This window comes from Ranitomeya imitator, chromosome 7 (assembly GCF_032444005.1).
Source record: "Ranitomeya imitator isolate aRanImi1 chromosome 7, aRanImi1.pri, whole genome shotgun sequence".
Lineage (NCBI taxonomy): Eukaryota > Metazoa > Chordata > Amphibia > Anura > Dendrobatidae > Ranitomeya > Ranitomeya imitator.
The window spans coordinates 136328333-136355455 of NC_091288.1; the positions used below are offsets into that span (position 1 = coordinate 136328333).

General features: G+C 45.0%; 1 protein-coding gene and 1 long non-coding RNA gene across 2 annotated transcripts in view; both read right to left on the bottom strand.

Moving 5' to 3' along the window:
- The window catches only part of VPS16 (VPS16 core subunit of CORVET and HOPS complexes), a 412925-nt gene that overhangs the window by 18844 nt on the left and 366958 nt on the right, over window positions 1-27123 (bottom strand). The window contains exon 23 of the mRNA XM_069733839.1: window positions 22718-22821. Within this exon, the coding sequence (XP_069589940.1) occupies window positions 22718-22821 (104 nt within the window). The remainder of the gene's footprint in view (window positions 1-22717; window positions 22822-27123) is intronic.
- On the bottom strand, window positions 220-10320 carry LOC138644915 (uncharacterized). The gene is made up of 3 exons (XR_011314684.1): window positions 10051-10320; window positions 1103-1136; window positions 220-237 (listed from the first exon to the last, which is right to left on the bottom strand). It is a non-coding gene; the product is annotated as an uncharacterized lncRNA (long non-coding RNA).

Genomic DNA, 27123 nt, shown 5'->3' on the forward strand with positions numbered 1-27123 from the left:
CGAAAACCCCGCCTCCATGGCTGAAGATTGTTCCCTCCAAATTCAGGTGACAGTGTCCCTTTAACTGTGGTTTATCACATCTTTGGGAAGAGGACTTCAATTTCACTTGCCACTTCCAGGCCTGATTACTGCCACACCTATCAATCAAGAATTCATTTAAATAAGACCTGCCTGATAAAGTGAAGTAGACCAAAAGTTCCTCAAAAGCTAAAGGTCATGCCCTGATCCAAAGAAATTCTGGAACAAATGAGAAACAAAGTTATTGAGATCTACCAGTCTGGAAAAGGTTAAACAGCCATTTATACATACCCCAACATCAAAAGAACTGCAAACCTCACTTGCCTCAGTTAACCCCTTTCTGCCAGCTGACAGGATAGTTCGTCAGCTGGCAGACTCCCCCGCTTTGAGGTGGGCTTCGGCGGTGAGCCCACCTCAAAGCCGCGACATGTCAGCTGTTATCAACAGCTGACATGTGGCTGCAACGGGCACGACCAGAATCGCGATCCGCCCGCACCCATTAACTAGTTAAATGCCGCTGTCAAACTGACAGCGGCATTTAACAAGCGCCGCCGGAAGCCCTCGCACTGCTGACCCCCTGTCACATGATCGGGGTCAGCCCTGCATTGCCATAACAACCTGAGGTCTCCTTGAGACCTCTATGGTTGTTGATGGCAGATTGCTGTGAGCGCCACCCTATGGTCGGCGCTCAAAGCAATGCTGCATTTCTGCTACATAGAGGTGATGTGTGCTTCACCTCTATGTAGCAGAGGAGATCGTGTAGTGCAATGTTCCCCAACTCCGGTCCTCAAGAGCCACCAACAGGTCATGTTTTCAGGATTTCCTTAGTATTGCACAGGTGATTGAATGCTTGCCTGTCCAGGTGATGCAATTATCACCTCTGCAATACTAAGGAAATCCTGAAAACAAGACCTGTTGGTGGCTCTTGAGGACCGGAGTTGGGGAACACTGGTGTAGTGCATGCTTCTATCCTCATATGGAGGCTATTGAAGCATGCCAAAAAAAAGTGTGTAAAAAAATTAAAATATAAAAGTTCAAATCGCCCCAATCAAAATAAAACCATAAAAAAAAATATCAAACCTACACATTTGGTATCGCCGCGTTCAGAATCGCCCAATCTATCAATAAAAAAAAGGATTAACCAGATCGCTAAATGGCATAGCGAGGAAAAAAACGCCAAAATTACAGTTTTTGGGTCGGCGCGACATTGCATTAAAATGCAATAACAGGCGATCAAAAAAATGTATCTGCACAAAAGTGATATAATTAACCCCTTTCTGCCATTGGACGTACTATTCCGTCCATATGGGGTGGGCCTTACTTCCCAAGGACGGAATAGTACATCCAGCGCGATCGGCCGCGCTCACGGGGAAAGTGGGCCGATCGCGGCCGGGTGTCAGCTGTCTATCGCAGCTGACATCCGGCACTATGTGCCAGGAGCGGTCACGGACTGCTCCCGGCACATTAACCCCCGACATACCGCGATCAAACATGATCACGGTGTGCTGGCGGTATAGGGAAGCATCGCGCAGGGAGGGGGTTCCCTGCGGGTTTCCCTGAGACCCCCGCAGCAATGCGATGTGATCGCGTTGCTGCAAGGGTATCTTACCTCTCCTTCCTGCAGCAGGCCCGGATCCAAAATGGCTGTGGCATCCGGGTCCTGCAGGGAGGGAGGTGGCTTACCAAGTGCCTGCTCAGAGCAGGCGCTTCGTAAGCCTGCAGCGCTGTAAGTCAGATCGCGGTATCTTCCTGTTTTCAGTGGTCACGTGGTACTGCTCATTTAAAGTAATGAATATGCAAGCATATTCATTACTTTAATCAGCAGTACGTGACCGCTGAACACAGGAAGATACCGCCGGCTCCCGGAGACCATCGGATAGTGAGACGCTGCCAGGGATCGTCCGGGAGCAGGTGAGTATATCGGGGGAGCATTGCGCGATAGTCACCTTCCTCGTTCCACCGCTGCGCACTGCTCTGTCTTCCGTCCTCTGGCTGTGACTGTTCAGGTCAGAGGGCGCGATGACGCGATTAGTGTGCGCGCCGCCCTCTGCCTGAACAGTCAGTGCGGAGGATGGAAGACAGAGCGGCGCCTGGAACAAGGAAGGTGACTATCGCAAGTGCCGGGGCCGGAGCGAAGAGAGGTGAGTATGTGATTTTTTTTTTATTTTCATCGCAGCAACAGCAAATGGGGCCACAATGTTTGGAGCATCTATGGGGCCACAATGTTATGATCTGGTGGCCTAGGAGCAGCATGAGACGTACTCTGGAGAAGGTGGTACCTGTACTGACCGCAAACCCTGAACTTAACACCGCAACTAGAAGTAGCCGTGGGATGTACCCAACACTCCCTAGACACCTCGACACAGCCGGAGAACTAAATACCCCTAGAGATAGAAACGGGAAAACTATCTTGCCTCACAGAAAATCCCCAAAGGATAAACAGCCCCCCACAAATAATGACTGTGAGAGGAGAGGGAAAAGACATACGCAGACTGAAATCAGGATTTAGCAAAGGAGGCCATTCTAGCTAAAAAGAAAAAATAGGACAGATTACTATGCGGTCAGTATTAAAACACTAGAAAATATCCACCACAGAAAATACATCCACATCTGACTAAAGACATGGAGGGTATATCTGCATCTCCAGAGATACCAGCTTGGCTGAAAAAATCCTTACACAAAGCTGGACAAGACAAAACATGGAATGCACTGAACTATAAGGCCCACAGCATGTGGACTGCAAAAACAAAGCCAGAACTTATCTTTGTTGAAATGAACGCAGCAAAAACAATGACAACTGGCACTGACTAAAGAATCAAGCAAGACTAAATAGCCCAGTCCAAATTGCAAAAAGTGGACATACCTGATGAATGCTGCGATCCAAAGACAGCAGCACTACCACTCATAACCACCGGAGGGAGCCCAAGAGCAGAATTCACAACACACATTGTGTGGAGCATCTATGGGGCAACAATGTGTGGAGCATCTATGGGGCCACAATGTATGGAGCATCTATGGGGCCACAATGTTTGGAGCATCTATGGGGCCACAATGTGTGGAGCATCTATGGGGCAACAATGTGTGGAGCATCTATGGGGCAACAATGTGTGGAGCATCTATGGGGCCACAATGTATGGAGCATCTATGGGGCCACAATGTTTGGAGCATCTATGGGGCAACAATGTGTGGAGCATCTATGGGGCCACAATGTGTGGAGCATCTATGGGGCAACAATGTGTGGAGCATCTATGGGGCCACAATGTATGGGGCATCTATGGGGCAACAATGTGTGGAGCATCTATGGGGCCACAATGTGTGGAGCATCTATGGGGCCACAATGTATGGGGCATAATGTTTGGATCATCTTATGGGGCATAATGTGTGGATCATCTTATGGGGCATAATGTATGGAGCATCTTATGGGACCATCAACCTTTATGCAGCATTATACGGGGCAAATGTTTCTATAGAGCATCTTATGGGGCCATTATTAACCTTTGTGCAGCATTATATGGGGCGTATTTTGTATGGAGCATCTTATGGGGCCCATCATGAACTGTATGGAGCATTATATGGGGCTCCAGATTCAATATGGATAGTCAAAAACACTTAACCTACTGATGTCTCAATTAATTTTACTTTTATTGGTATCTATTTTTATTTTTGACATTCACCGGTAGCTGCTGCATTTTCCACCCTAGGCTTATACTCGAGTCATTAAGTTTTCCCAGTTTTTTGTGGCAAAATTAAGGGGGTCGGCTTATACTCGGGTCTGCTTATGCTCGAGTATATACGGTATATTATTCCCATAAATACACTTCTTTATCTAAATAAAAAACAAACAATAAAAGTACACATATTTAGTATCGCCGCGTCCGTAACGACCCGACCTATAAAACTGTCCCACTAGTTAAACCCCTTCAGTAAACACCATAAGAAAGAAAAAAAAAAAAACGAGGCAAAAAACAACGCTTTATTATCATACCGCCAAACAAAAAGTGGAATAACACGCAATCAAAAAGACAGATATAAATAACCATGGTGCCGCTGAAAACGTCATTTTGTCCCGCAAAAAACGAGCCGCCATACAGCATCATCAGCAAAAAATAAAAAAGTTATAGTCCTCAGAATAAAGCGATGCAAAAATAATTTTTTCTATAAAATAGTTTTTATCGTATAAAAGCGCCAAAACATAAAAAAATGATATAAATGAGGTATCGCTGTAATCGCACTGACCCGAAGAATAAAACTACTTTATCAATTTTACCAAACTCGGAACGGTATAAACGCCTCCACCAAAAAAAATTCATGAATAGCTGGTTTTTGGTCATTCTGCCTCACAAAAATCGGAATAAAAAGCTATCAAAAAATGTCACGTGCCCGAAAATGTTACCAATAAAAACGTCAACTCGTCCCGCAAAAAACAAGACCTCACATGACTCTGTGGACTCAAATATGGAAAAATTATAGCTCTCAAAACGTGGTAACGCAAAAAATATTTTTTGCAATAAAAAGCATCTTTCAGTGTGTGACGGCTGCCAATCAAAAAAATCCACTAAAAAACCCGCTATAAAAGTAAATCAAACCCCCCTTCATCACCCCCTTAGTTAGGGAAAAATTAAAAAAATGTATTTATTTCCATTTTCCCATTAGGGTTACGGTTAGGGCTAGGGTTAGGGCTACGGTTAGGGCTAGGGTTAAGGCTAGGGTTAGGACTAGGGTTAGGACTAGGGTTAGGGTTGGGGCTACAGTTAGGGTTGGAGCTAAAGTTAGGGTTAGGCTGCCGTCACCCTAGCAGTATTTGGTCAGTATTTTACATCAGTATTTGTAAGCCAAAACCAGGAGTGGGTGATAAATGCAGAAGTGGTGCATATGTTTCTATTATACTTTTCCTCTAATTGTTCCACTCCTGGTTTTGGCTTACAAATACTGATGTAAAATACTGACCAAATACTGCTAGTGTGACGGCAGCCTTAGGGCTTGGATTACATTTACGGTTGGGAATAGGGTTGGGATTAGGGTTACGGGTGTGTCTGGGTTAGAGGTGTGGTTAGGGTTACCGTTGGGATTGGGGTTAGGGGTGTGTTTGGATTAGGGTTTCAGTTATAATTGGGGGGTTTCCACTGTTTAGGCACATCAGGGGCTCTCCAAAGGTGACATGGCGTCCGATCTCTAATCCAGCCAATTCTGCGTTGAAAAAGTAAAACAGTGGTCCTTGCAGATTTTTTAAATTTCACGGCTCTGCGTTATAAACTGTAGTGAAACACTTGGGGGCTCAAAGTTCTCACAACACATCTAGATAAGTTCCTTGCAGGGTCTAGTTTCCAATATGGGGTCACTTGTGGGGGTTTACTACTGTTTAGGTACATTAGGGGCTCTGCAAACGCAATGTGACGCCTGCAGACCAATCCATCTAAGTCTGCATTCCAAATGATGCTCCTTCCCTTCCGAGCTCTGCCATGCGCTCAAACGGTGGTTCACCCCCACATATCGGGTATCAGCGTACTCAGGACAAATTGGACAACAATAATTAGGGTCCAATTTCTCCTGTTACCCTTAGAAAAATACAAAACTGGGGGCTAAAAAATATTTTTTGTGGAAAAAAATATATTTTTTATTTGCATGGCTCTGTGTTATAAACTGGAGTGAAACACTTGGTGGCTCAAAGTTCTCACAACACATCTAGATAAGTTCCTTGGGGGGTCTAGTTTCCAAAATGGTGTCACTTGTGGGGGGTTTCTACTGTTTAGGTACATCAGGGGCTCTGCAAACGCAATGTGATGCCTGCAGACCATTCCATCTAAGTCTGCATTCCAAATGGCGCTCCTTCCCTTCCGAGCCCTCCCATGCGCCGAAACGGTAGTTCCCATCCACATATGGGGTATCAGCGCACTCAGGACAAATTGGACAACAACTTTTGGGGTCCAATTTCTCCTGTTACCCTCGGGAAAATACAAAACTGGGGGATAAAAAATAATTTTTGTGGGAAAAAATTTTTGTTTTATTTTTACGGCTCTGCATTATAAACTTCTGTGAAGCCCTTGGTGGGTCAAAGTGCTCACAACACATCTAGATAAGTTCCTTAGGGGGTCTACTTTCCAAAATGGTGTCACTTGTTGGGGTTTCAATGTTTAGGCACATCAGCGGCTCTCCAAATGCAACATGGCGTCCCATCTGAAATCCTGTCAATTTTGCATTGAAAAGTCAAACGGCGCTCCTTCCCTTCCGAGCTCTCCTATGCGCCCAAACAGTGGTTTACCCCCACATATGGGGTATCAGCGTACTCAGGACAAGTTGTACAACAACTTTTGTGGTCCATTTTCTCTCGTTACCCTTGGTAAAATAAAACAAATTGGAGCTGAATTAAATTTTTTGTGAAAAAAAGTAAAATGTTAATTTTTATTTAAACATTCCAAAAATTCCTGTGAAACACCTGAAGGGTTAATAAACTTCTTGAATGTGGTTTGCACGTTATGGAGCGGGCCAATTTTTACAATTCTGACCACTGTCCCTTTATAAGGTTATAACTCTGGAACGCTTCAACGGATCCCAATGATTCTGACAATGTTTTCTCGTGACATATTGTACTTCATGATAGTGGTAAAATTTCTTTGATATTACCTGCGTTTATTTGAAAAAAACGGAAATTTGGCGAAAATTTTGAAAATTTCGCAATTTTCCAACTTTGAATTTTTATGCAATTAAATCACAGAGATATGTCACACAAAATACTTAATAAGTAACATTTCCCACATGTCTACTTTACATCAGCACAATTTTGGAACCAAATTTTTTTTTTGTTAGGGAGTTATAAGGGTTAAAAGTTGACCAGCAATTTCTCGTTTTTACGACACCATTTTTTTTTTAGGGACCACATCTCATTTGAAGTCATTTTGAGGGGTCTATATGATAGAAAATACCCAAGTGTGACACCATTCTAAAAACTGCACCCCTCAAGGTTCTCAAACCCACATTCAAGAAGTTTATTAACCCTTCAGGTGTTTCACAGGAATTTTTGGAATGTTTAAATAAAAATTAACATTTAACTTTTTTTCACAAAAAATTTACTTCAGCTCCAATTTGTTTTATTTTACCAAGGGTTACATGAGAAAATGGACTCCAAACTTTGTTGTACAATTTGTCCTGAGTACGCCGATACCCCATATGTGGGGGTTAACCACAGTTTGGGCGCATGGCAGAGCTCGGAAGGGAAGGAGCGCCATTTGACTTTTCAATGCAAAAGTGACTGGAATTGAGATGGGACGCCATGTTGCGTTTGGAGAGCCACTGATGTGCCTAAACATTGAAACCCCCCACAAGTGACACCATTTTGGAAAGTAGACCCCCTAAGGAACTTGCATAGTGAACAAGTCTGTAGGAACATGTTCACACCACCAAAGAACTTGAAGACACAAAAATGCACAGAGAGGTCAAATATACTCTGTTGTAAAAAAGTCACAGTAAATAAGCAAGTGCTAGTCAAAAAATGAAAAAAATACAGGGTATTTAGTTAATACGTTTTTTTGCAAAAAAAATGTATGTTAAGCTGCTCCACCAATCGCCAAGGTATACCCATAATAGAGCAGTCCTATCTAATGTATATAATCCCTATCTGATGTATTTAAAAACCTGATCATCTGTATAGTACCTGTATAAGCAGGGTTCAGAGAGAAAAAATATACATGTGGACATGCAAGTGCTTCACAGAAGTTTATAATGCAGAACCGTAAAAATAAAAAAATCCTTTTTTTTTTCAGAAAAATTATCTTTTCGCCCCCAATTTTTTATTTTCCCAATGGTAAGAGAAGAAATTGGACCACAAAAGTTGTTGCACAATTTGTCCTGAGTACTCTGATACCCCATATGTGGGGGTAAACCACTGTTTGGGCGCATGGGAGAGCTCGGAAGGGAAGGAGCGCCGTTTGACCATTCAATGCAAAATTGACAGGAATTGAGATGGGACGCCATGTTGCGTTTGGAGAGCCCCTGATGTGCCTAAACATTGAAACCCCCCACAAGTGACACCATTTTGGAAACTAGACCCCCCAAGGAACTTATCTTGATGTGTTGTGAGAACTTTGAGCCCCCAAGTGTTTCACTACAGTTTATAATGCACAAAAATTATTTTTTAGCCCCCAGTTTTGTATTTTCCCAAGGGTAACAGGAGAAATTGGACCCCAAAAGTTGTTGTCCAATTTGTCCTGAGTACGCTGATACCCCATATGTTGGGGTAAACCCCTGTTTGGGCACACGGGAGAGCTCGGAAGGGAAGGAGCACTGTTTTACTTTTTCAACGCAGAATTGGCTGGAATTGAGATCGGACGCCATGTCGCGTTTGGAGAGCCCCTGATGTGTCTAAACAGTGGAAACCCCCCAATTATAACTGAAACCCTAATCCAAACACACCCCTAACCCTAATTCCAACGGTAACCCTAACCACACCCCTAACCCTGACACACCCCTAACCCTAATCCCAACCCTATTCGCAACCGCAAATGTAATCCAAACTTTAGCCTTAACCCTAGCCCTAACCCTAACCCTAGCCCCAACCCTAACCCTAGCCCCAACCCTAGCCCTAACCCTAATGGGAAAATGGAAATAAATACATTTTTTAAATTTTTTTATTTTTCCCTAACTAAGAGGGTGATGAAGGGGGTTTGATTTACTTTTATAGCGGGTTTTTTTAGCGGATTTTTATGATTGGCAGCCGTCACACACTGAAAGACGCTTTTTATTGCAAAAAAATATTTTTTTGCGTTACCACATTTTGAGAGCTATAATTTTTCCATATTTGAGTCCACAGAGTCATGTGAGGTCTTGTTTTTTGGAGGACGAGTTGACGTTTTTATTGGTAACATTTTCGGGCACGTGACATTTTTTGATCGCTTTTTATTCCGATTTTTGTGAGGCAGAATGACCAAAAACCAGCTATTCATGAATTTCTTTTGGGGGAGGCGTTTATACCATTCCGCGTTTGGTAAAATTGATAAAGCAGTTTTATTCTTCGGGTCAGTACGATTACAGCGACACCTCATTTATATCATTTTTTTATGTTTTGGCGCTTTTATACGATAAAAAGTATTTTATAGAAAAAAAAATTATTTTTGCATCGCTTTATTCTGAGGACTATAACTTTTATTTTTTGCTCATGTTGCTGTATGGCGGCTCGTTTTTTTGCGGGACAAGATGATGCTTTCAGCGGTACCATGTTTATTTATATCCGTCTTTTTGATCGCGTGTTATTCCACTTTTTGTTTGGCGGTATGATAATAAAGCGTTGTTTTTTGCCTCATTTTTTTTTCTTATGGTGTTTACTGAAGGGGTTAACTAGTGGGACAGTTTTATAGGTCGGGTCGTTACGGACGCGGCAATACTAAATATGTGTACTTTTATTGTTTTTTTTTTATTTAGATAAAGAAATGTATTTATGAGAATAATATTTTTTTTTCATTATTTAGGATTTTTTTTTTTTAATTTTTTTTTTACACACTTAGAATTTTTTTTTTAACTTTTTTACTTTGTCCCAGGGGGGACAATACAGATCGGTGATCTGACAGTTTGCACAGCACTCTGTCAGATCACCGATCTGTCAAAGAGCGCTGCAGCGTTACCAAGTGCCTGCTCTGAGCAGGCACTTGGTAAGCCACCTCCCTCCCTGCAGGACCCGGATGCCGCGGCCATATTGGATCCGGGCCTTGCTGCAGGGAGGAAGGTAGGAGACCCTCGCAGCAACGCGATCACATCGCGTTGCTGCAGGGGTCTCAGGGAAGCCCGCAGGGAGTCCCCTCCCTGCGCGATGCTTCCCTGCACCGCCGGCACATTGCGATCATGTTTGATCGCGGTGTGCCGGGGGTTAATGTGCCGGCGGCCGATCGCCCTGGACGTACTATTCAGTCCTTGGGAAGAAGTGCCCACCCCACATGGACGGAATAGTACATCCAGTGGCAGAAAGGGGTTAATTTTTTGGAACTTTTATGTCCCATTACATCTACTGTAGAAGTAACATTGCATTTCAGAAAAGGAACATCATACCAACAGTAAAATATGGCAGTGGTAGTGTGATGATCTGGGGCTGTTTTGCTGCTTAAGGACCTGGAAGACTTGCAGTGAAAAATGGAACCATTGCGGTCTACCAACAAATCCTGAAGGAGAATGTTCGGCCATCTGTTCGTGACCTCAAGCTGAAGCGCACTTGGGTTATGCAACAGGACAATGATCCAAAATACACCAACCACCTCTGAATGACTAAAGAAAAACAAAATTAAGAATTTAGAGTGGCCTAGTCATAGTCTTGACTTTAAACCGATCCATATTCTGTTGCATGACCTTAAAAAGGGGGTTCATGTTTGGAAAAGCCGGATTACGTACCGGTAATGCTCTTTTAATGAGTCCACGACAGCACCCCACATGAGAGAGAGGGATCCGCCCCATAGGAACAGGAAACCTACAGAATAAAAGGAGGCGGCCCCCTCTCCTCCTCAGTTTAGTTTACAGAGTACAAAAAGGGGACCGCAAAAGCTTTAGTATTAATTCTTATTCAGCAACATAAATATCTTAAACTCTATACAACCATTATTTGTGAACTTAAAAGGAAGAGCTGTGCATAACACAGGGAGGGTAGTAAATGGGTGCTGTCGTGGACTCATTAAAAGAGCATTACCGGTACGTAATCCGGCTTTTTACCCTTCGCCACGACAGCACCCCACATGAGAGATTTTCAGAGAGTCATTATTTGGGTGGGATTACTGTATTAAAAACAGCTCTACCAAAGGTCAGATCAGAAGATGTAGATAGATCAAGTCTATAATGGTTGTAAAAGGTAGAAGGTGTAGACCAAGTTGTGGCCTTACATATTAAATGGATCGGTACATCTGCTTGTTCCGCCCAGGAGGAAGCCATGGCTCGTGTTGAGTGCGCTTTTATACCCACTGGAGGAATCTAGCCTTTTGACGTATAGGCCAAGCAGATAGCATCTCTGATCCACCGAGATATGGTAGCTCTCGTGACCCCATGTCCTTTCCTGTGGCCCTGAAAGGAGATAAACAGAGCCCTACTCTCCCTCCATGTCCGACACCTTTCTATATAAGTCAGGATGGCTCTTCTGACATCTAAGGTGTGGAATTTATGTTGTTCTGGAGTCACAGGTGAATCAAAAAAGGAAGGGAGAAATATTTCTTGTGACCTGTGGTAGGTGGACGCTACCTTAGGGAGGTATGAGGGGTCTGGTTTTAGGACTATCCGATCATGAAATATCAGTAAGAAGGGTGGGTCTATTGATAGGGCCTGGATGTCGCTAACCCGTCTAGCTGAGGTTAGGGCTACCAAGAGGGCTACTTTATATGTCAGGACTTTTAAAGGTATTGAATCTAGTGGCTCAAATGGGGAGCTGGTTAAGGCCTCTAATACTAGATTTAAATCCCACGGAGGTAGACGGGGAATATGGACCGGTTTACTACGTTCACAAGATTTTATGAATCTGGAGATCCACCTATTAGCTGCTATATTGCATCCATATAGGGCTCCTAATGCCGAGACCTGAACTCTTAAGGTATTTACAGATAACCCTAACTCTCGGCCTTTTTGCAAGAACTCTAGAATAGGTGTGACTGGAACTTGCTTAGTGAACGGTACCGTGTAAAAGTCTAAAAATGTATTCCATACCCTACTATATATTAGGGTGGTAGATCTTTTTCTGCTCAATAAGAGGGTGTTTACTAGTTCTGCTGAGAACCCTCTTGACCTTAATAGTTGCCTCTCAAATTCCACGCCGTCAAGTGAAGACCTTTCACTTGCGGGTGGAAAAAGGGGCCTTGGAACAGCAGCTCCCTGTCTGATGGGAGAATCCATGGATCGCATAGGCACATGGTCTGGAGACAAGAGAACCATGGTCTTTTCGGCCAGAATGGTGCAATGAGGATTACTCTTGCTTGTTCTCTCCTGATCTTTCTGATCACTAGAGGAATTAGAGACATTGGAGGAAAGGCGTATGCCAGTCTGAACCTCCAAGGATGGTGGAGAGAGTCCAACATATCTGGGTGATCCATGGTGTTCAGGGAAGCGAACCTTTCCACTTGCCGGTTGTCTCTTGTGGCAAATAGGTCGATTTGTGGTATCCCCCATGATTCTGTTATCATTTTGAATATGGATTTGTTTAAGGTCCATTCCCCTTGACGTAACTCGTTTCGGCTGAGGTAGTCTGCCCTGATGTTCTCTACACCTCTGATGTGCAGGGCTGTTAGGGATGTTAAATGAGTCTCTGCCAGCTGAAAGATGTCTGCAGCTATGGTCATTAGACTTCCTGACCTTGTACCACCCTGACGGTTCAAATATGCCACTGCGGTGGAATTGTCCGAGTAAATTCTTACATTTGCTCCATGAATCTGCGGAAGAAAATGATTTAAGGCATATTCTACTGCTTTTAACTCCTTCCAGTTGGAGGAACACGTCAATTCTGCCTGGTCCCAAGTATTTTGGGCCAGATTGTATTCCATATGTGCTCCCCACCCAATAGGGCTGGCGTCGGTGGTAATTATTTTAGACGGGTCTATTATCCATGGTACACCTCCCGAGAGGTGGTCCATGTCTAGCCACCAGGATAGTGATTCTAAGACGTCTTTGGAAAGAGTTCTTCTACTTTCTAGATATCCGTCTTTTCTCTGAGCCGTCAATACTTCATACTGTAATTGACGAGTATGAAATTGTGCCCAAGGTACAGCAGGGATACATGATGATAATGACCCCAGTAAGGACATGGCTTTTCTTAGTGTCATGTAGGGGTTGCGTATTGCGTCTGATACCCTTGATTGTATAGTCAGTCTTTTTGACTGAGGAAGGAAGCATTTCTGATTTACGGAGTCTAGCTGGATTCCTAGAAATGTCTGCACGGTTTCTGGATTCAGCCGGGATTTTTCGAAGTTGATGATCCAACCTAACTCCTGTAGGGACGAGATCGTATTAGATAAACGAGTTTTACACTGAAGTATAGAGTTTCCTACTACTAGAAAGTCATCTAGGTAGGGTATTATCAAGGTATCTCGTTGGCGTAGATGAGCCATCACTTCTAGTATCACCTTAGTGAAGACGCGGGGAGACATAGAAAGCCCAAATGGCATTGCTACATACTGAAAGTGACGAACCTGTCCCTCCAGGGTGACTGCTACCCTTAGGTACTGCTGATGTTCGGCATGTATGGGAAGATGATAATAGGCATCTTTTAAGTCTATTCCGGCCATGACACACCTAGGAAATAAGAGTTTCATGGTAGAACTAATGGATTCCATTTTGAAGGTATGATTACGCAGGAAGGAATTTAATCTTTTGAGATTTATGATGGTTCTAAATGAACCATCTGGCTTATTGATCAAGAATAAAGGGGAATAGAACCCCTTCCCTTCTTGATCCTGGGGAACTTCTATCAGGACCTTTTTAGATAGAAGAGATAGGATCTCTGATTCCAGAGCCCTTTGTTTGTCTTGACCTTTTGGTGATGTTACTATAAAGGAATCCCAAGGGATTCGGTCAAATTCCAATTTTAGGCCGTATTGTACAATGTCCAGAATCCACTGGCTGGATGATATTTGTTCCCATTGGGGAAGGAAGAATTTTAATCTGCCGCCCACTCCCTGGTTAGCGGTATTTGCGCTTCAGAATATGGGACCCGCTAAAAAAGGCACCTTTTTGCTTCGGGTCCTTCGACTCCCATCGCTCCCTTTGTTCAAACGGCTTGTTCCTGGTAAAGGGGCGTCTTCTGAAGGCTCTCCTGTAGGATGGAAGATACTGGTTAGGGAAGCCTTTCTTCCTTTCTCCCGCTTTATTCAGGAGTTCATCCAGCGTTTTTCCAAAAAGGAACTCACCCTGGCAGGGGATCGCACAAAGTTTTGCTTTGGCCTGTGCGTCCCCTTTCCAGTTCTTTAGCCAGAGTGCACGCCAGGCTGTGTTCACTAGGCCGGCTGACCTGGCTGCAAGACGTAGCGAATCCACCGAGGCATCAGCCAGGAATGCTACTGCTTTAATTAGAGGGCATTTCGTCAGGATAGATTCTCTCGAAGTTCTACCTCTAATCTGTTGCTCCATCCACACTAGTAGTGACCTTGCCGTGCAGGTAATAGATATGGCGGGCCTGAACGCCCCCGTATTGGCTTCCCTCAACCTTTTTAGTAAAGCTTCTGCTTTACGATCCAGCGGGTCTGTCAGGACCCCTGAATCCTCCACTGGTAGGACCGACTGCTTGGTTGTGGAGGCTACAGCGGCATCAACCTTCGGCACTTTTGACCAGGAATTCAGCTCCTCGTCGCTGAAGGGATAGCGTCTTTTAGAGGACGATGGTAGGAAACCTCTGTTTTGCTTATCCCACTCCTTTTTAATGATTTCCTTAATGGTTTGTATGACGGGGAAGGACCTACGTTTCCTCTGTCCTAGCCCCGCGAACATTATATCTTGAGCCGATTTCTTCTCCTTTTCATCTGGGCACCCCATCGTGCTCCTGACAGATTTTATTAAGTTGTCCACACTACTGTTGGGAAGACAAAGTCCCCCTTCAGTTTCGGATGAACTCAGCTGAGATCCCGCTTCGCCTGAGGATATACGTACATCCTCTGACTCCGAACTAACTGGAGATCGGGACCTGCTAAGCTGACGGGTACTGGCGCTACTTGTCTGCGCCAAACCCTGCATTTCTTCCCGGATTATGGCTCTGACCTCTGATGGAGTCATTATATTTTCCTCCCGTAGAGTTTGCATAATACACTCTGAACACAGTTTTTTAGCGTAATCATCTGGGAGGGGCTGCGTACATAAAGCACATTCTTTGTGCTTGGATTTGTGTGTCCTTTTCTTAGTCTAGAGGAAGGATACAGGAGGAACATATATCAGCATATAGGAAGAGACTCTTTCAAAACTCACCCAGTGAAGATGACAGGTACCGGTTCTGGAGGCGGATTTCGTTTGGTGGTAGAACCCTTCTCTGGAGGTCGGCCACCACTCTTTGTGCTGCTCCTAGCGCTTCTCTCCTTGCTGGGAGAACGCTGTTGCACTGCGGGCAGGTGCGCTTCGTCGGCCGGTGAAGCCATCTTACACACACCGGCCCGACGCTAGCGCTGCATTTTTAAATCTGCCGCCCATTCTCCTGCCTCCCCGGACCAACCCGGAAGTGCTCCAGCGACTTCCGGGTTAGACGCGCCGCTCTCACTCACCATGCAGCGGCCGGAGGTATTAAGCCGGCCGCTGCAGCGCGCGCGTCCTCACGGTGCCGGCGGACCCCCGGTGACCGGACCCGGACCGTGGATGTTTGGCCAGACGAGGGGGGAGGCTGCAAGCAGGGGCTCCCTCGCCGCTGCTTCTGGAACCGCAGCCCCTGCCGTTCCCTCAGACACCGGCGCAGGCGGGTGCATGGCCCAGGGATCCTCTTCATCTGTAGGTAAGCCGGGTCCCTGTAGGAACAGGAAACCTAAACTGAGGAGGAGAGGGGGCCGCCTCCTTTTATTCTGTAGGTTTCCTGTTCCTATGGGGCGGATCCCTCTCTCTCATGTGGGGTGCTGTCGTGGCGAAGGGTAAAACCCTCCAATGTGGCTGAATTACAACAATTCTACAAATATGAGTGGGCCAGAATTCCTTGTAAAAGACTCTTTGCCAGTTACCACAAACGCTTGATAGCTGTTGTTGCTGCCAAGAGTGGCCCAACCAGTTAAACGTAGAAAACAAAATAAAGCCAGCTCACCGAACAGCTACTGCAGGTGCACGGAACTCCGCGTTGATCAAAGTAGTCACATGTGAAAGAAGAAAAAAACTTGTTCCAGCTCCATATCCGTAAAATTCAAACTCAACGCTTTAATAATTCATTAAAAGCAGTAGATGTGTTGCTCTCCAGATGCACAATAGGGAAAAGAGTGACGCGTTTTGATCACTGAAGATCTTTGTCAAAGCTCAATACAATGTCAAGACAACACTTAATAGACAAAGTGCACCAATGAAAAGACCTCCAAATGTCACATGATAAATCACAGGTCCTAAGCATATTTGAACAAACACAATATATATATATATATATATATATATATATATATATATATATATATGTATGTATATATACACATTTCTTGTATGTGCACAAAAGACAAATTATAAAAACACAATATATAAATTAAGCTTGACATTAATAGTGATACATTAGTTCAATACGTTTGTTAAGGCCAGCAGGAAATCTATTATTGAGATAATATATCCAGAATGCCTCACGTGTGAGGAGGAGCCGCCTAGTATCCCCACCACGTAAGGGCTTGTTCACATGTTCTATGCCATATACACGAAAATACTATGTTGCACGATAAAGTGCTTTGAAGAAGCCGAAACATTACAACCCGAATCACCGGTATTTCCTATGTCATATAAATGATCGCTGATGCGAGTTTTGAGTTTATGTGATGTGCATCCAATATAGGATAATTGACATGCGGTGCAGTCTATTATGTAAACCACAAATGTGGTATTGCAATTAATATATTGTTTACTATTAAAGACATCCGTATTCTCAGAGTTATGAAAGATTTTTGTAATTAAAGCATGTTTACAAGTTTTACAATTACTAGACCCACATCTGAAAAAACCCGTACAGTCTAACCATGTTCTATTCATATTTCTATTCATGGAAAACATGCTTGGCGATATTTTGTTACCAATTGTTGGAGCTCTCCTGGCTAACACATTAACTACCGATCTTAAGATATTAGCCAGAATTTCATCTTCATACAGAACTGCGAGAAATGTATTTATGATTATTTTAATCTCATAAAATTGGGGACTAAATTGAAAACAAACAAAGGGTTTTTTGCCAATATCAATTTTAGAATTAGGAAGAGCTGTTTTTGGTTTTGGTGCAACAAGATTCTCACGTTTTTTTTCTTACCAAGAATATTGTGTGCTATGTCTACAGTCCATTGGGGATAATTGCGGCGTTTTAACTTTTTGGCAACCATATCAATTTCTTTCTCTAGATCTTTATCGTTCTTGCAGTTGCGTTTTAGGCTAGTTTCACACTAGCGTTTATCCGGGCAGTGGAGGGATGCGTACATCCTCCGTGAAGCCCCGCCCACTGTCGCGCCTCTTTGTTCAGCTCCGCCTACGGCTGCATGCGGCGTGCACACCCTATCTTTAACATTGGGTACGCAGGCCATGCCGCTGCATGCGGATGCCGCCTCATGCGTTGTTTTGATGGTGCGACAACCTGCACCAAATGCAACATGTTGCTTTTTCGTGCAGATGCCGCACCGTCAAAACGACGCATGCGGCGGCATCCGCATACAGCAGCATGGCCTGCGTACCCAATGTTAAAGATAGGCTGCGCACGCCGCATGCAGCCATAGGCGCAGCTGAACGAAGAGGCGCGGCAGTGAGCGGGGCTTCACGGAGGAAGTCCGTATCCCTCCGCAGCCCGGATAAACACTAATGTGAAACTAGCCTAACTCTGGTGAATTCACCCAGAGAAACAGACCTCACTGTGTGTTTGGGGTGACCACTTCTCGCATGCAATATAGTGTTCCCACTCAATGATTTGTGATGTGTCTTGGCAGAAATTATTTGATTCACTATATCAATTAAATTTAGATCTAGAAAGTTAATTTCACTGTAATCATGTCTATGAGTGCATTTAATATTGTAGCTATTGGAATTGAGATAATCAATAAAGTTGGATATGGCAGATACATCCGCACCTCAAATGATGAGCGTGTCATCCATGTATCTGCCATACCACACCAAACAATGAAGAAAGGGATTAGAAACAGAAAAAGAAAAAATAGTCATATTCCCAAGAGGCCATGACCAGATTTGCCAAAGAAGGTGAAAATTTGGTACCCATGGCCACACCAGATCCTCTGTCAATAATAATTGTTGTCAAAACAGAAAAAAATATGTGTCATGAGCAGGGCCGCCATCAGGGCATTACAGCCGTGACTGGCGTAAGGGGCCCGGTGAGCAGAGGGGGCCCGCATCGGGCCCCCTCTTACCTGCTCACCGGGCCCCTACCGGCAGCCGCAGTCAATAGTTAACAGCCACCAGCCGCAGCGTGCAGGTCGCCGGCGTCTGACGTCATTGTCAGTCGCCGGCGAGTGCACAGTGCAGCTGCGTGGAGAGATCAGGAGCGCGGCAGGTAAGTAGAACTTTTTTTTTTTTCTATTAAGAGCGGAGAGCGGGGGGGGGGGGGTTTGGGCAGAAGGCTGGACACAGAGGGGGCAGAAGGCAGCTGGACACAGGGGGGCAGTAAAGCTGGACACAGGGGGGCAGAAGGCAGCTGGACACAGAGGGGGCAGAAGGCAGCTGGACACAGGGGGGCAGAAGGCAGCTGGACACAGAGGGGGCAGAAGGCAGCTGGACACAGAGGGGGCAGAAGGCAGCTGGACACGGGGGCAGAAGGCCGCTGGACACGGGGGCAGAAGGCCTCTGGACACAGGGGGGCAGAAGGCCGCTGGACACGGGGGCAGTAAAGCTGGACACAGAGGGGGCAGAAGGCAGCTGGACACAGAGGGGGCAGAAGGCGGCTGGACACGGGGGCAGTAAAGCTGGACACGGGCAGAAGGCTGGACACAGGGGGGCAGTAAAGCTGGACACAGGGGGGCAGTAAAGCTGGACACAGGGGGGGCAGAAGGCTGGACACAGAGGGGGCAGTAAAGCTGGACACAGGGGGGGCAGAAGGCTGGACACAGAGGGGGCAGTAAAGCTGGACACAGGGGGGCAGTAAAGCTGGACACGGGGGGCAGAAGGCTGGACACAGAGGGGGCAGTAAAGCTGGACACAGGGGGGGCAGAAGGCTGGACACAGAGGGGGCAGTAAAGCTGGACACAGGGGGGCAGTAAAGCTGGACACAGGGGGGGCAGAAGGCTGGACACAGAGGGGGCAGTAAAGCTGGACACAGGGGGGGCAGAAGGCTGGACACAGAGGGGGCAGTAAAGCTGGACACGGGGGCAGTAAAGCTGGACACAGGGGGGGGCAGAAGGCTGGACACAGAGGGGGCAGTAAAGCTGGACACAGGGGGGGCAGAAGGCTGGACACAGAGGGGGCAGTAAAGCTGGACACAGAGGGGGCAGTAAAGCTGGACACGGGGGCAGAAGGCCGCTGGACACAGGGGGGCAGTAAAGCTGGACACGGGCAGAAGGCTGGACACAGGGGGGCAGTAAAGCTGGACACAGGGGGGCAGTAAAGCTGGACACAGGGGGGGCAGAAGGCTGGACACAGAGGGGGCAGTAAAGCTGGACACAGAGGGGGCAGTAAAGCTGGACACGGGGGCAGAAGGCCGCTGGACACAGAAGGGCAGTAAAGCTGGACACGGGGGGCAGAAGGCTGGACACAGGGGGGCAGTAAAGCTGGACACAGGGGGGGCAGAAGGCTGGACACAGAGGGGGCAGTAAAGCTGGACACAGGGGGCAGTAAAGCTGGACACAGGGGGCAGTAAAGCTGGACACAGAGGGGGCAGTAAATCTGGACACAGAGGGGGCAGTAAATCTGGACACAGAGGGGGCAGTAAATCTGGACACAGAGGGGGCAGTAAAGCTGGACACAGAGGGGGCAGTAAAGCTGGACACAGAGGGGGCAGTAAAGCTGGACACAGGGGGGGCAGAAAGCTGGACACGGGGGGGGGCAGAAAGCTGGACACAGGGGGGGGCAGAAAGCTGGACACGGGGGGGGGCAGAAAGCTGGACAGGGGGGGCGGGGCAGAAAGCTGGACACGGGGGGGCAGAAAGCTGGACACATGGGGGGCAGAAAGCTGGACACGGGGCAGAGTGCTGGACAGAGATGGGGCAGAGTGCTGGACAGAGATGGGGCAGAGTGCTGGACAGAGATGGGGCAGAGTGCTGGACAGAGATGGGGCAGAGTGCTGGGCAGAGTGCTGGACAGAGATGGGGCAGAGTGCTGGACAGAGATGGGGCAGAGTGCTGGACAGAGATGGGGCAGAGTGCTGGACAGAGATGGTGCAGGATTGGAAACAGATGGGGCAGGATGGATACGATGGAGACAGATGGGGCAGGATGGGGAGATCATATGGGGTAGAATGGATACTCATGAGGGCAGGATGGGAGAACATATGGCTGGAGCCTGGAATGAGACACACGGTGGCCAGGATGGCGAATATTACCATAGGGGCTAATTAAGGGATATTATTATTGCAGTGATGTATTTATTTTATTTTTTGAGTATACTGTTTTAAATGGGGGGGCGGTCCTGTTACTGTGTAGAGTGATACTATGTTGCCTTCTTCATGTGGTGTAATGTAGAAGTTGGGAAAATTAAGTAATGTGTTCTACAAGCGGAACTCGAGATAACTGTTTTATTTCCTGCAGAGACGAGTCCTGGCTGGATAAAGTGATGGCGGTCTGTGCTGGATGAAAGATGAAGGACTTCACCTAGAGACGTCACTGGTGAGTCAGTGTTACCTATACACTTACACTATACACTGTATACTATATACAGAGGTCCTGTGTACAATGTCACCAGTGATCACTGTATTATCTATACATTATATACAGAGCTCCTGTGTGTAATGTCACCAGTGATCACTGTATTACCTGTACACAGACACTGCTTACTAATTACAGATCTCCTGTGCATAATGGCACTGATGGTGATAGTATTGTGGGTTTTTTTTGTATTACTGATCAGTATTGTAGTATTCAGTCATTGTTGGTAATATGTGGTCTGGTCATGATGTGGAGGTAATATGTGGTCTGGTCATGGTGTAGCGGTATTTGTTCCTTGTATTTTATATTATTCGATCACTGTGGTGGTAATATGTCATCTGGTCATAGTGTTGTGGTATTTGTTCCTTGTATGTAGTATTATAGGTCATTTTAAAAATTGAAAAATAAATAAAAATATACCTAAATTGTATTGCATATTTTAACAAATATTTAGTAGGTTACAGTAGAGTAGGGCCCGGCCAAAAGTGTCTACCTTGTTGTGGTGGCGGCTTAAAAAATCTTTTGGCCAAAACAAAAGCTGCCGGCTATATGTGTGATCTGGTGATGGGAACTGTTAATGTGTGATAGGTGAGAAGTGGAGATTTTCCAAGAGAGAGTGGTGGGACTGTGGACAGTTCGTGGGGTGGAGCCTGGAGGCGGGGCTGGGGTGGAGCCTGGGCGGAGTTTCAAGGGGGCCCCGAAAATTTTGCCAGTATGGGGCCCCGAAATTTCTAGTGGCAGCCCTGGTCATGAGAAAAAAATGTTGCTTGTAAAATAAAATGAATTACATCAGATGAGTAATTACTTAACTTATCCAAATGAAATTGAAGGTCTCGCATAGCCAGATCATATGGGATACATGTATATAAAGAGACCACATTACAACATAACCATGAGTGATTTGAAAGCCATACTTTATCTGAAAAAACCTTTAGGACCTCCTTGGAATCTCTAATGTATCCTGGGGTTCTACATACGAGTGGCTGAAGTAACAAATACACCCATTCACACAGATGTTCATTGGCAGAGCCAATTCCAGATACGATTGGCCTCATGGGGGGAATGGCATCATCTTTATGAATTTTCAGCAGTCCGTGCAAAATTGGGCATACAGGATTTTTTACATCAAGATATTCGGCTTGTTTTTTTGTAAGTACACCTAAGTTGTAGCCCTCTTCAACAATTCTGTCCACTTCATTTTTAAATTTACTATTTGTTCGGATTTGTTCTTTATAATCACCATTAATTTGAAGCTTAATTTATATATTGCGTTTTAAAATTTGTCTTTTGTGCACATACAAGAGATGTGTATATATATTGTGTTTGTTCAAATATGCTTAGGACCTGTGATTTATCATGTGACATTTGGAGGTCTTTTCATTGGTGCACTTTGTCTATTAAGTGTTGTCTTGACATTGTGTGTTCAGCTTTGACAAAGATCTTCAGTGATCGAAACACGTTGCTCTTTTCCTTGTTGTGCATCTGGAGAGCAACACATCTACTGTTTTTAATGAAATAATAAAGCATTGAATTTGAATTTTACGGATATGGAGCTGGAACAAGTTTTTTTTTCTTCTTGCCCAACCAGTTATTAAGTTTAGGAGTCAATCACTTTTTCACACAGGGCCCTGTAGGTTTGGAATTATTTTTCCCTTAATAATACAGACCTTTTTTCTAACGCATCGGGTATTCTAGAATATGCATGTCCTCATAGTATATTGCGCAGCCATGTAGTATATTGCCCAGCCATGTAGTATATTGCCCAGCCACATAGTATATTGCCCAGCCACATAGTATACAGCACAGAGCATATTGCCCAGCCACGTAGTATATTGCCCAGTTACGTAGTATATTGCCCAGTTACGTAGTATATTGCCTAGTATATTGCCCAGCCACGTATGTCACAGGTTAAAAAATAAACATATACTCACCTTCCGAGGGCCCCTTGTCGTTCGGTCACACGACCGTGACGTCATGGCAGGTCATTCTCGCGCAGGACCTGTGATGACGTCGCGGTCACATGACCGTGACATCACGGCAGGTCGTTCTCGCGCAGGTACTGTGATGACGTCGCGGTCACATGACCGTGACGTCATGGCAGGTACTTTTCACGGTCTGTGTGGGTGGGTGTGTGATATATATTCACCATAGACCTCCAGTTCCATTATAGTAGTTGATCAAGCTCATATTAGAAACTTTTCCTTTATGTTCATTTTAAAACTGCATGCTTTATTCCAAAAATTAAACATTCTTACCCAACTAAAAGAAAAGCCTTCACTTTTTGCTCAGGGCTCACACGTGCTAGGTACTTCTTTGCTTCAGATTTGTTTCGGTGCTTCATACAAATTTCAACGTATGGCTGTTAAAAAATAAATAAATACAAATAAAAAAATATATATATTGTATTTTCAAAAGGGTATTAATGTTTACTTGGCATGCACATTTTTAAATATGCAGATTCTTATATAGTGAAAATCTATAAAAGTTAAAATTACAGTAAAATGGTCATCTGTAGAGGAGGTACACTAAGGGCCTCTATACATGTTAGACTAAAGATGTCTGAACCTGTCGATATAGACTGGTTCAACTGAGACTAATGTGTATGGGGCACCGGCTGACTGATGGTAGGGAGAGATGTCTTTTGAGCATGTCCGTTTTTGGACTACAGATCACATTGTCCACACCAAGATAAGCCGCCAACTGATGAATCAGCCGGCAGCTTTCTAATAGAGAACACAGGTGCACTTGGTTGTGCGAATGCTCCGATATATATGAGAGATGGTGGAGATGACAGTCAGCCAAAACATAGCTTGTCTGACAGCCGCCTAATGTGTATGGTCAGGTTAAGGATTTGTCAATCAGGCTAAACAGGTACATTTTTATTATATTGCAGAGCTCGGGAATCAGGCCTTTTATTGAGATTTTTCATAAAGCACTGTACAAGCATTCCGACATTGGTTTTCAGGATAAGTACAACTGCATGGTCAGCTAATTTTTATTCAAAAAGTCAAATGGCGCTCCTTCCCTTCAGAGCCCTGCCGTGTGCCCAAACAGTGGTTCACCCCCACATGTGAGGTATCAGTGTACTCAGAAGAAATTGCCCAATAAATTTTAGGATCCATTTTATCCTGCTGCCCATGTGGAAATGAACAAATTGAGGCTAAAAGAAAATTTTTGTGAAAAAAAGTGCAGATTACTCCGCATCTGCCCTATAAGACGACACCTGGCGTATAAGACGACACTCAACTTTTGAGAAGATTTTCAGGGGTTAAAAAGTAGTCTTATACGCCAGAAAATACAGTACTTTTTCATTTTTATGGATCAATTTGTGAAACACCTGGGGGTTTAAAGTGCTCAGTATGCATCTATATAAGTTCCTTGGGGGGTCTAGTGTCCAAAATGGGGTCACTTGTGGGGGGAGCTCCAATCTTTAGGTACACAGGGGCTCTCCAAACATAACATGGTGTCCGCTAATGATTGGAGCTAATTTTTCATTCAAAAGTCAAATGGCGCTCCTTCCCTTCCGAGCCTTGCCGTGTGCACAAACAGTGGTTTGTGACCACATATGAGGTATCGGTGTACTCAGGATTAATTGCCCAACACATTTTAGGATCCATTTTATCCTGTTGCCCATGTGAAAATGAACAAATTGAGGCTAAAAGAATTTTTTTGTGAAAAAAAAAGTACTTTATCATTTTTACGGATCAATTTGTGAAGCACCTGGGGGTTCAAAGTGCTCACTATGCATCTAGATAAGCTCCTTGGGGGGTCTAGTTTCCAAAATGGGGTCACTTGTGGGGGAGCTCCAATGTTTAGGCACACAGGGGCTCTCCAAACGCGACATGGTGTCCGCTAACGATAAAAGCCAATTTTTCATTTAAAAAGTCAAATGGCGCTCCTTCCCTTCCGAGCCCTGTCGTGCGCCCAAACAGTGGTTCCCCCCACATATGGGGTAACGGCGTACTCAGGACAAATTGTACAATAACTTTTGGGGTCCAGTTTCTCTTTTTACCCTTGGTAAAATAAAAAAAAATTGTTGCTAAAAGATCATTTTTGTGACTAAAAAGTGAAATGTTCATTTTTTCCTTCCATGTTGCTTCTGCTGCTGTGAAGTACCTGAAGGGGTAATAAACTTTTTGAATGTGGTTTTGAGCACCTTGAGGGGTGCAGTTTTTGGAATGGTGTCACTTTGGGGTATTTTCAGCCATATAAACCCCTCAAACTGACTTCCAATGTGAGTTGGTGCCTAAAAAAATGGTTTTGTAAATTTTGTTGTAAAAATGAGAAATTGCTGGTCAAATTTTAACCCTTATACTTCCTAGCAAAAAAATTTTGTTTCCAAAATTGTGCTGATGTAAAGTAGACATGTGGGTAATGTTATTTATTAACTATTTTGTGTCACATAACTCTCTCGTTTAACAAAATAAAAACTCAAAATTTGAAAATTGCTAGCGATGTGCCGTTCTTTTGTAGCGCGCCTCGGACGCTGCTTGCAGTGTCCGCGGCACGCCCGAGGTCCGTTCCCCGTTCTCGCAGATCGGGGATTTGCGAGAGCGGGGACGTTTAACGCGACCCTGAAATAGACATTGCGCAATCCGCTAGCGCTTAGCGCTAAACGGATTGCACTAACGCAATGTGACCCTAGCCTAAGGGAAAATAGTAATTTGCAATCCTCCCTGAACATACGAAACTTATACTTCTCGTCAGAGAAGGTATCAGGGAGTTTCACCGAAAGGTTCAGGAGAGTGCAGAGACGAATCAGCCACCTCACCAGACTTGCACACGGAGGGAGCCCCCTGGCCTATCTTAATAGTCTCAGCCACCTCCCTCTGCACCTGCTTCTGGGAAGTAGCCAAAGCCCTGTGCTCCACGCATATCTCCTGCATCATCTGATTAAGATTAGCCACTTGGTCAGCCAGAGTACAGAGCAGATCCATACCACAGAAAGGGAAAAAAGAAGTGCAAAATCCCATTTTAAATGCTTTGGGTCAGTGATAATGTAATGCAACTGCAAGGCAGTTGCACGCAACCTCCACTAGGGGGCGCAGGTAAGGGGAAAAAGGTAGCACTCACCGTGTAGCACCACAGTGCAAAGCGAGAAGTGCCACCAGGAGGCAGCATAGTAGTCAGTCAGGCCAGTCAGCAACAAATAGGAAGACAAAGTACCAGAGGTCACAGCAATGCACAAGGCCAGAGACAAGCCAGAAATCAGAACCAGTTGAGAATGCGGGATACAAAACATGAAACAAAAGACGTAGTCGGGGTACGAGCCAGAGAGTCAAAGCCAGAAGGGAAACATAGTAACAGAGATGGAAAGCAGGAGGCAGGGTTCAAAATACAAGCCAAGTCATGCACTGTAGGAAACCACCAAACACACAATAAGTCCGAGTAAGGGAAAGGGTCAAGCACAGGTATGGGGTAATCATGGGAAAAAGGATCACAAGGGTATACGGGTAAGCTGCTCAAGTCAGGGACTGGAACTATCACTGACACATGCTACCAGGAGTGGCACCAATAAATAGCCATCCACGAACCAAAGAGAGGCAGGAAAGTTTAACCCCACTATAATCAGGCCGGGAAAGGAAAAGCAAGAAGCAAACCCGGACCTGGATCATGACACTATGTGGCTCATTCCCTTAAAGAAAAATACATAAAAATATATTTTTATATTTAATAGGTTAGAGTAGAGTAGGGCCCGGCCAAAAGAGTATACCGTGTCATGGTGGCGGCTTAAAAATTATTTTGGCCAGAACAAAAGCTGCTGATTATGAGTGTGATCTGGTGTTTGATGGGAACTGTTAATATCTGATTGGTGATGACGTGGTGGTGAAGTTGAGTTTTTCCAAGAGTGGGCAGTGGGAGTGTGGAAGGTTAGAAGGGTGGAGGTGGAGCTGAGGTGCAGCCTTGGTGTCGTCTCAAGAGGGCTCATACATTTTGCCAGTATGGGGCCCTGAAATTCCTAGTGGCAGCCCTCTAGATGTGTGGTGAGCACCTTGAAACCCCTGGTGATTCACAGAAGTTTATAACAGAGCCGTGAAAATAAAACAAATACCATTTTCCCACAAAAATGTTATTTAGCCCCATTTTTTTTTTATTTTCACAAGGATAGCAGGAGGAAATCATCCCCAAAATTTGTTGTGCAATTTCTCCTGAATATGCAGATACCCCATATTTGGGGGTAAACTACGGTTTAGGTTCTCAACAGGGCTCAGAAAAGGAGTGTCCTGATGATTTTGACAACTTGCGTGTTTTCCAGAAAAAAAGCAGCAGTGGATGTTGCTGAGTGAAAACTGCAAACTGCCGTTGTAGTGACCAGTACGTTATAGTGCCCAGCTTATGCACCCGTAAATCAGGCAGGTTCCCATTGTTACAGAAATACCAAACATGTGTGGACACTAACTGCGGTTAAGGCACACTGGGGCTCAGAAGGGAGAGGATTTGGGAGCACTTGCTGAATTTCTTTAAGGGCGAGGGTCATTTCACTTTTCCAGAGCCTTTGTGCTACCAGTAACGTGGATGCCCCTTATATTTCAGTCAACAGATGAGTGGATAAGTTGCTTTTCTGGTGGATTGAGTTGAAGCTTGTAGTGGGAACATTTTACATAACATTTTGGATCACATTTATCTGGCACCCTACTCTGAGCACTTAAAATTGGAGTTT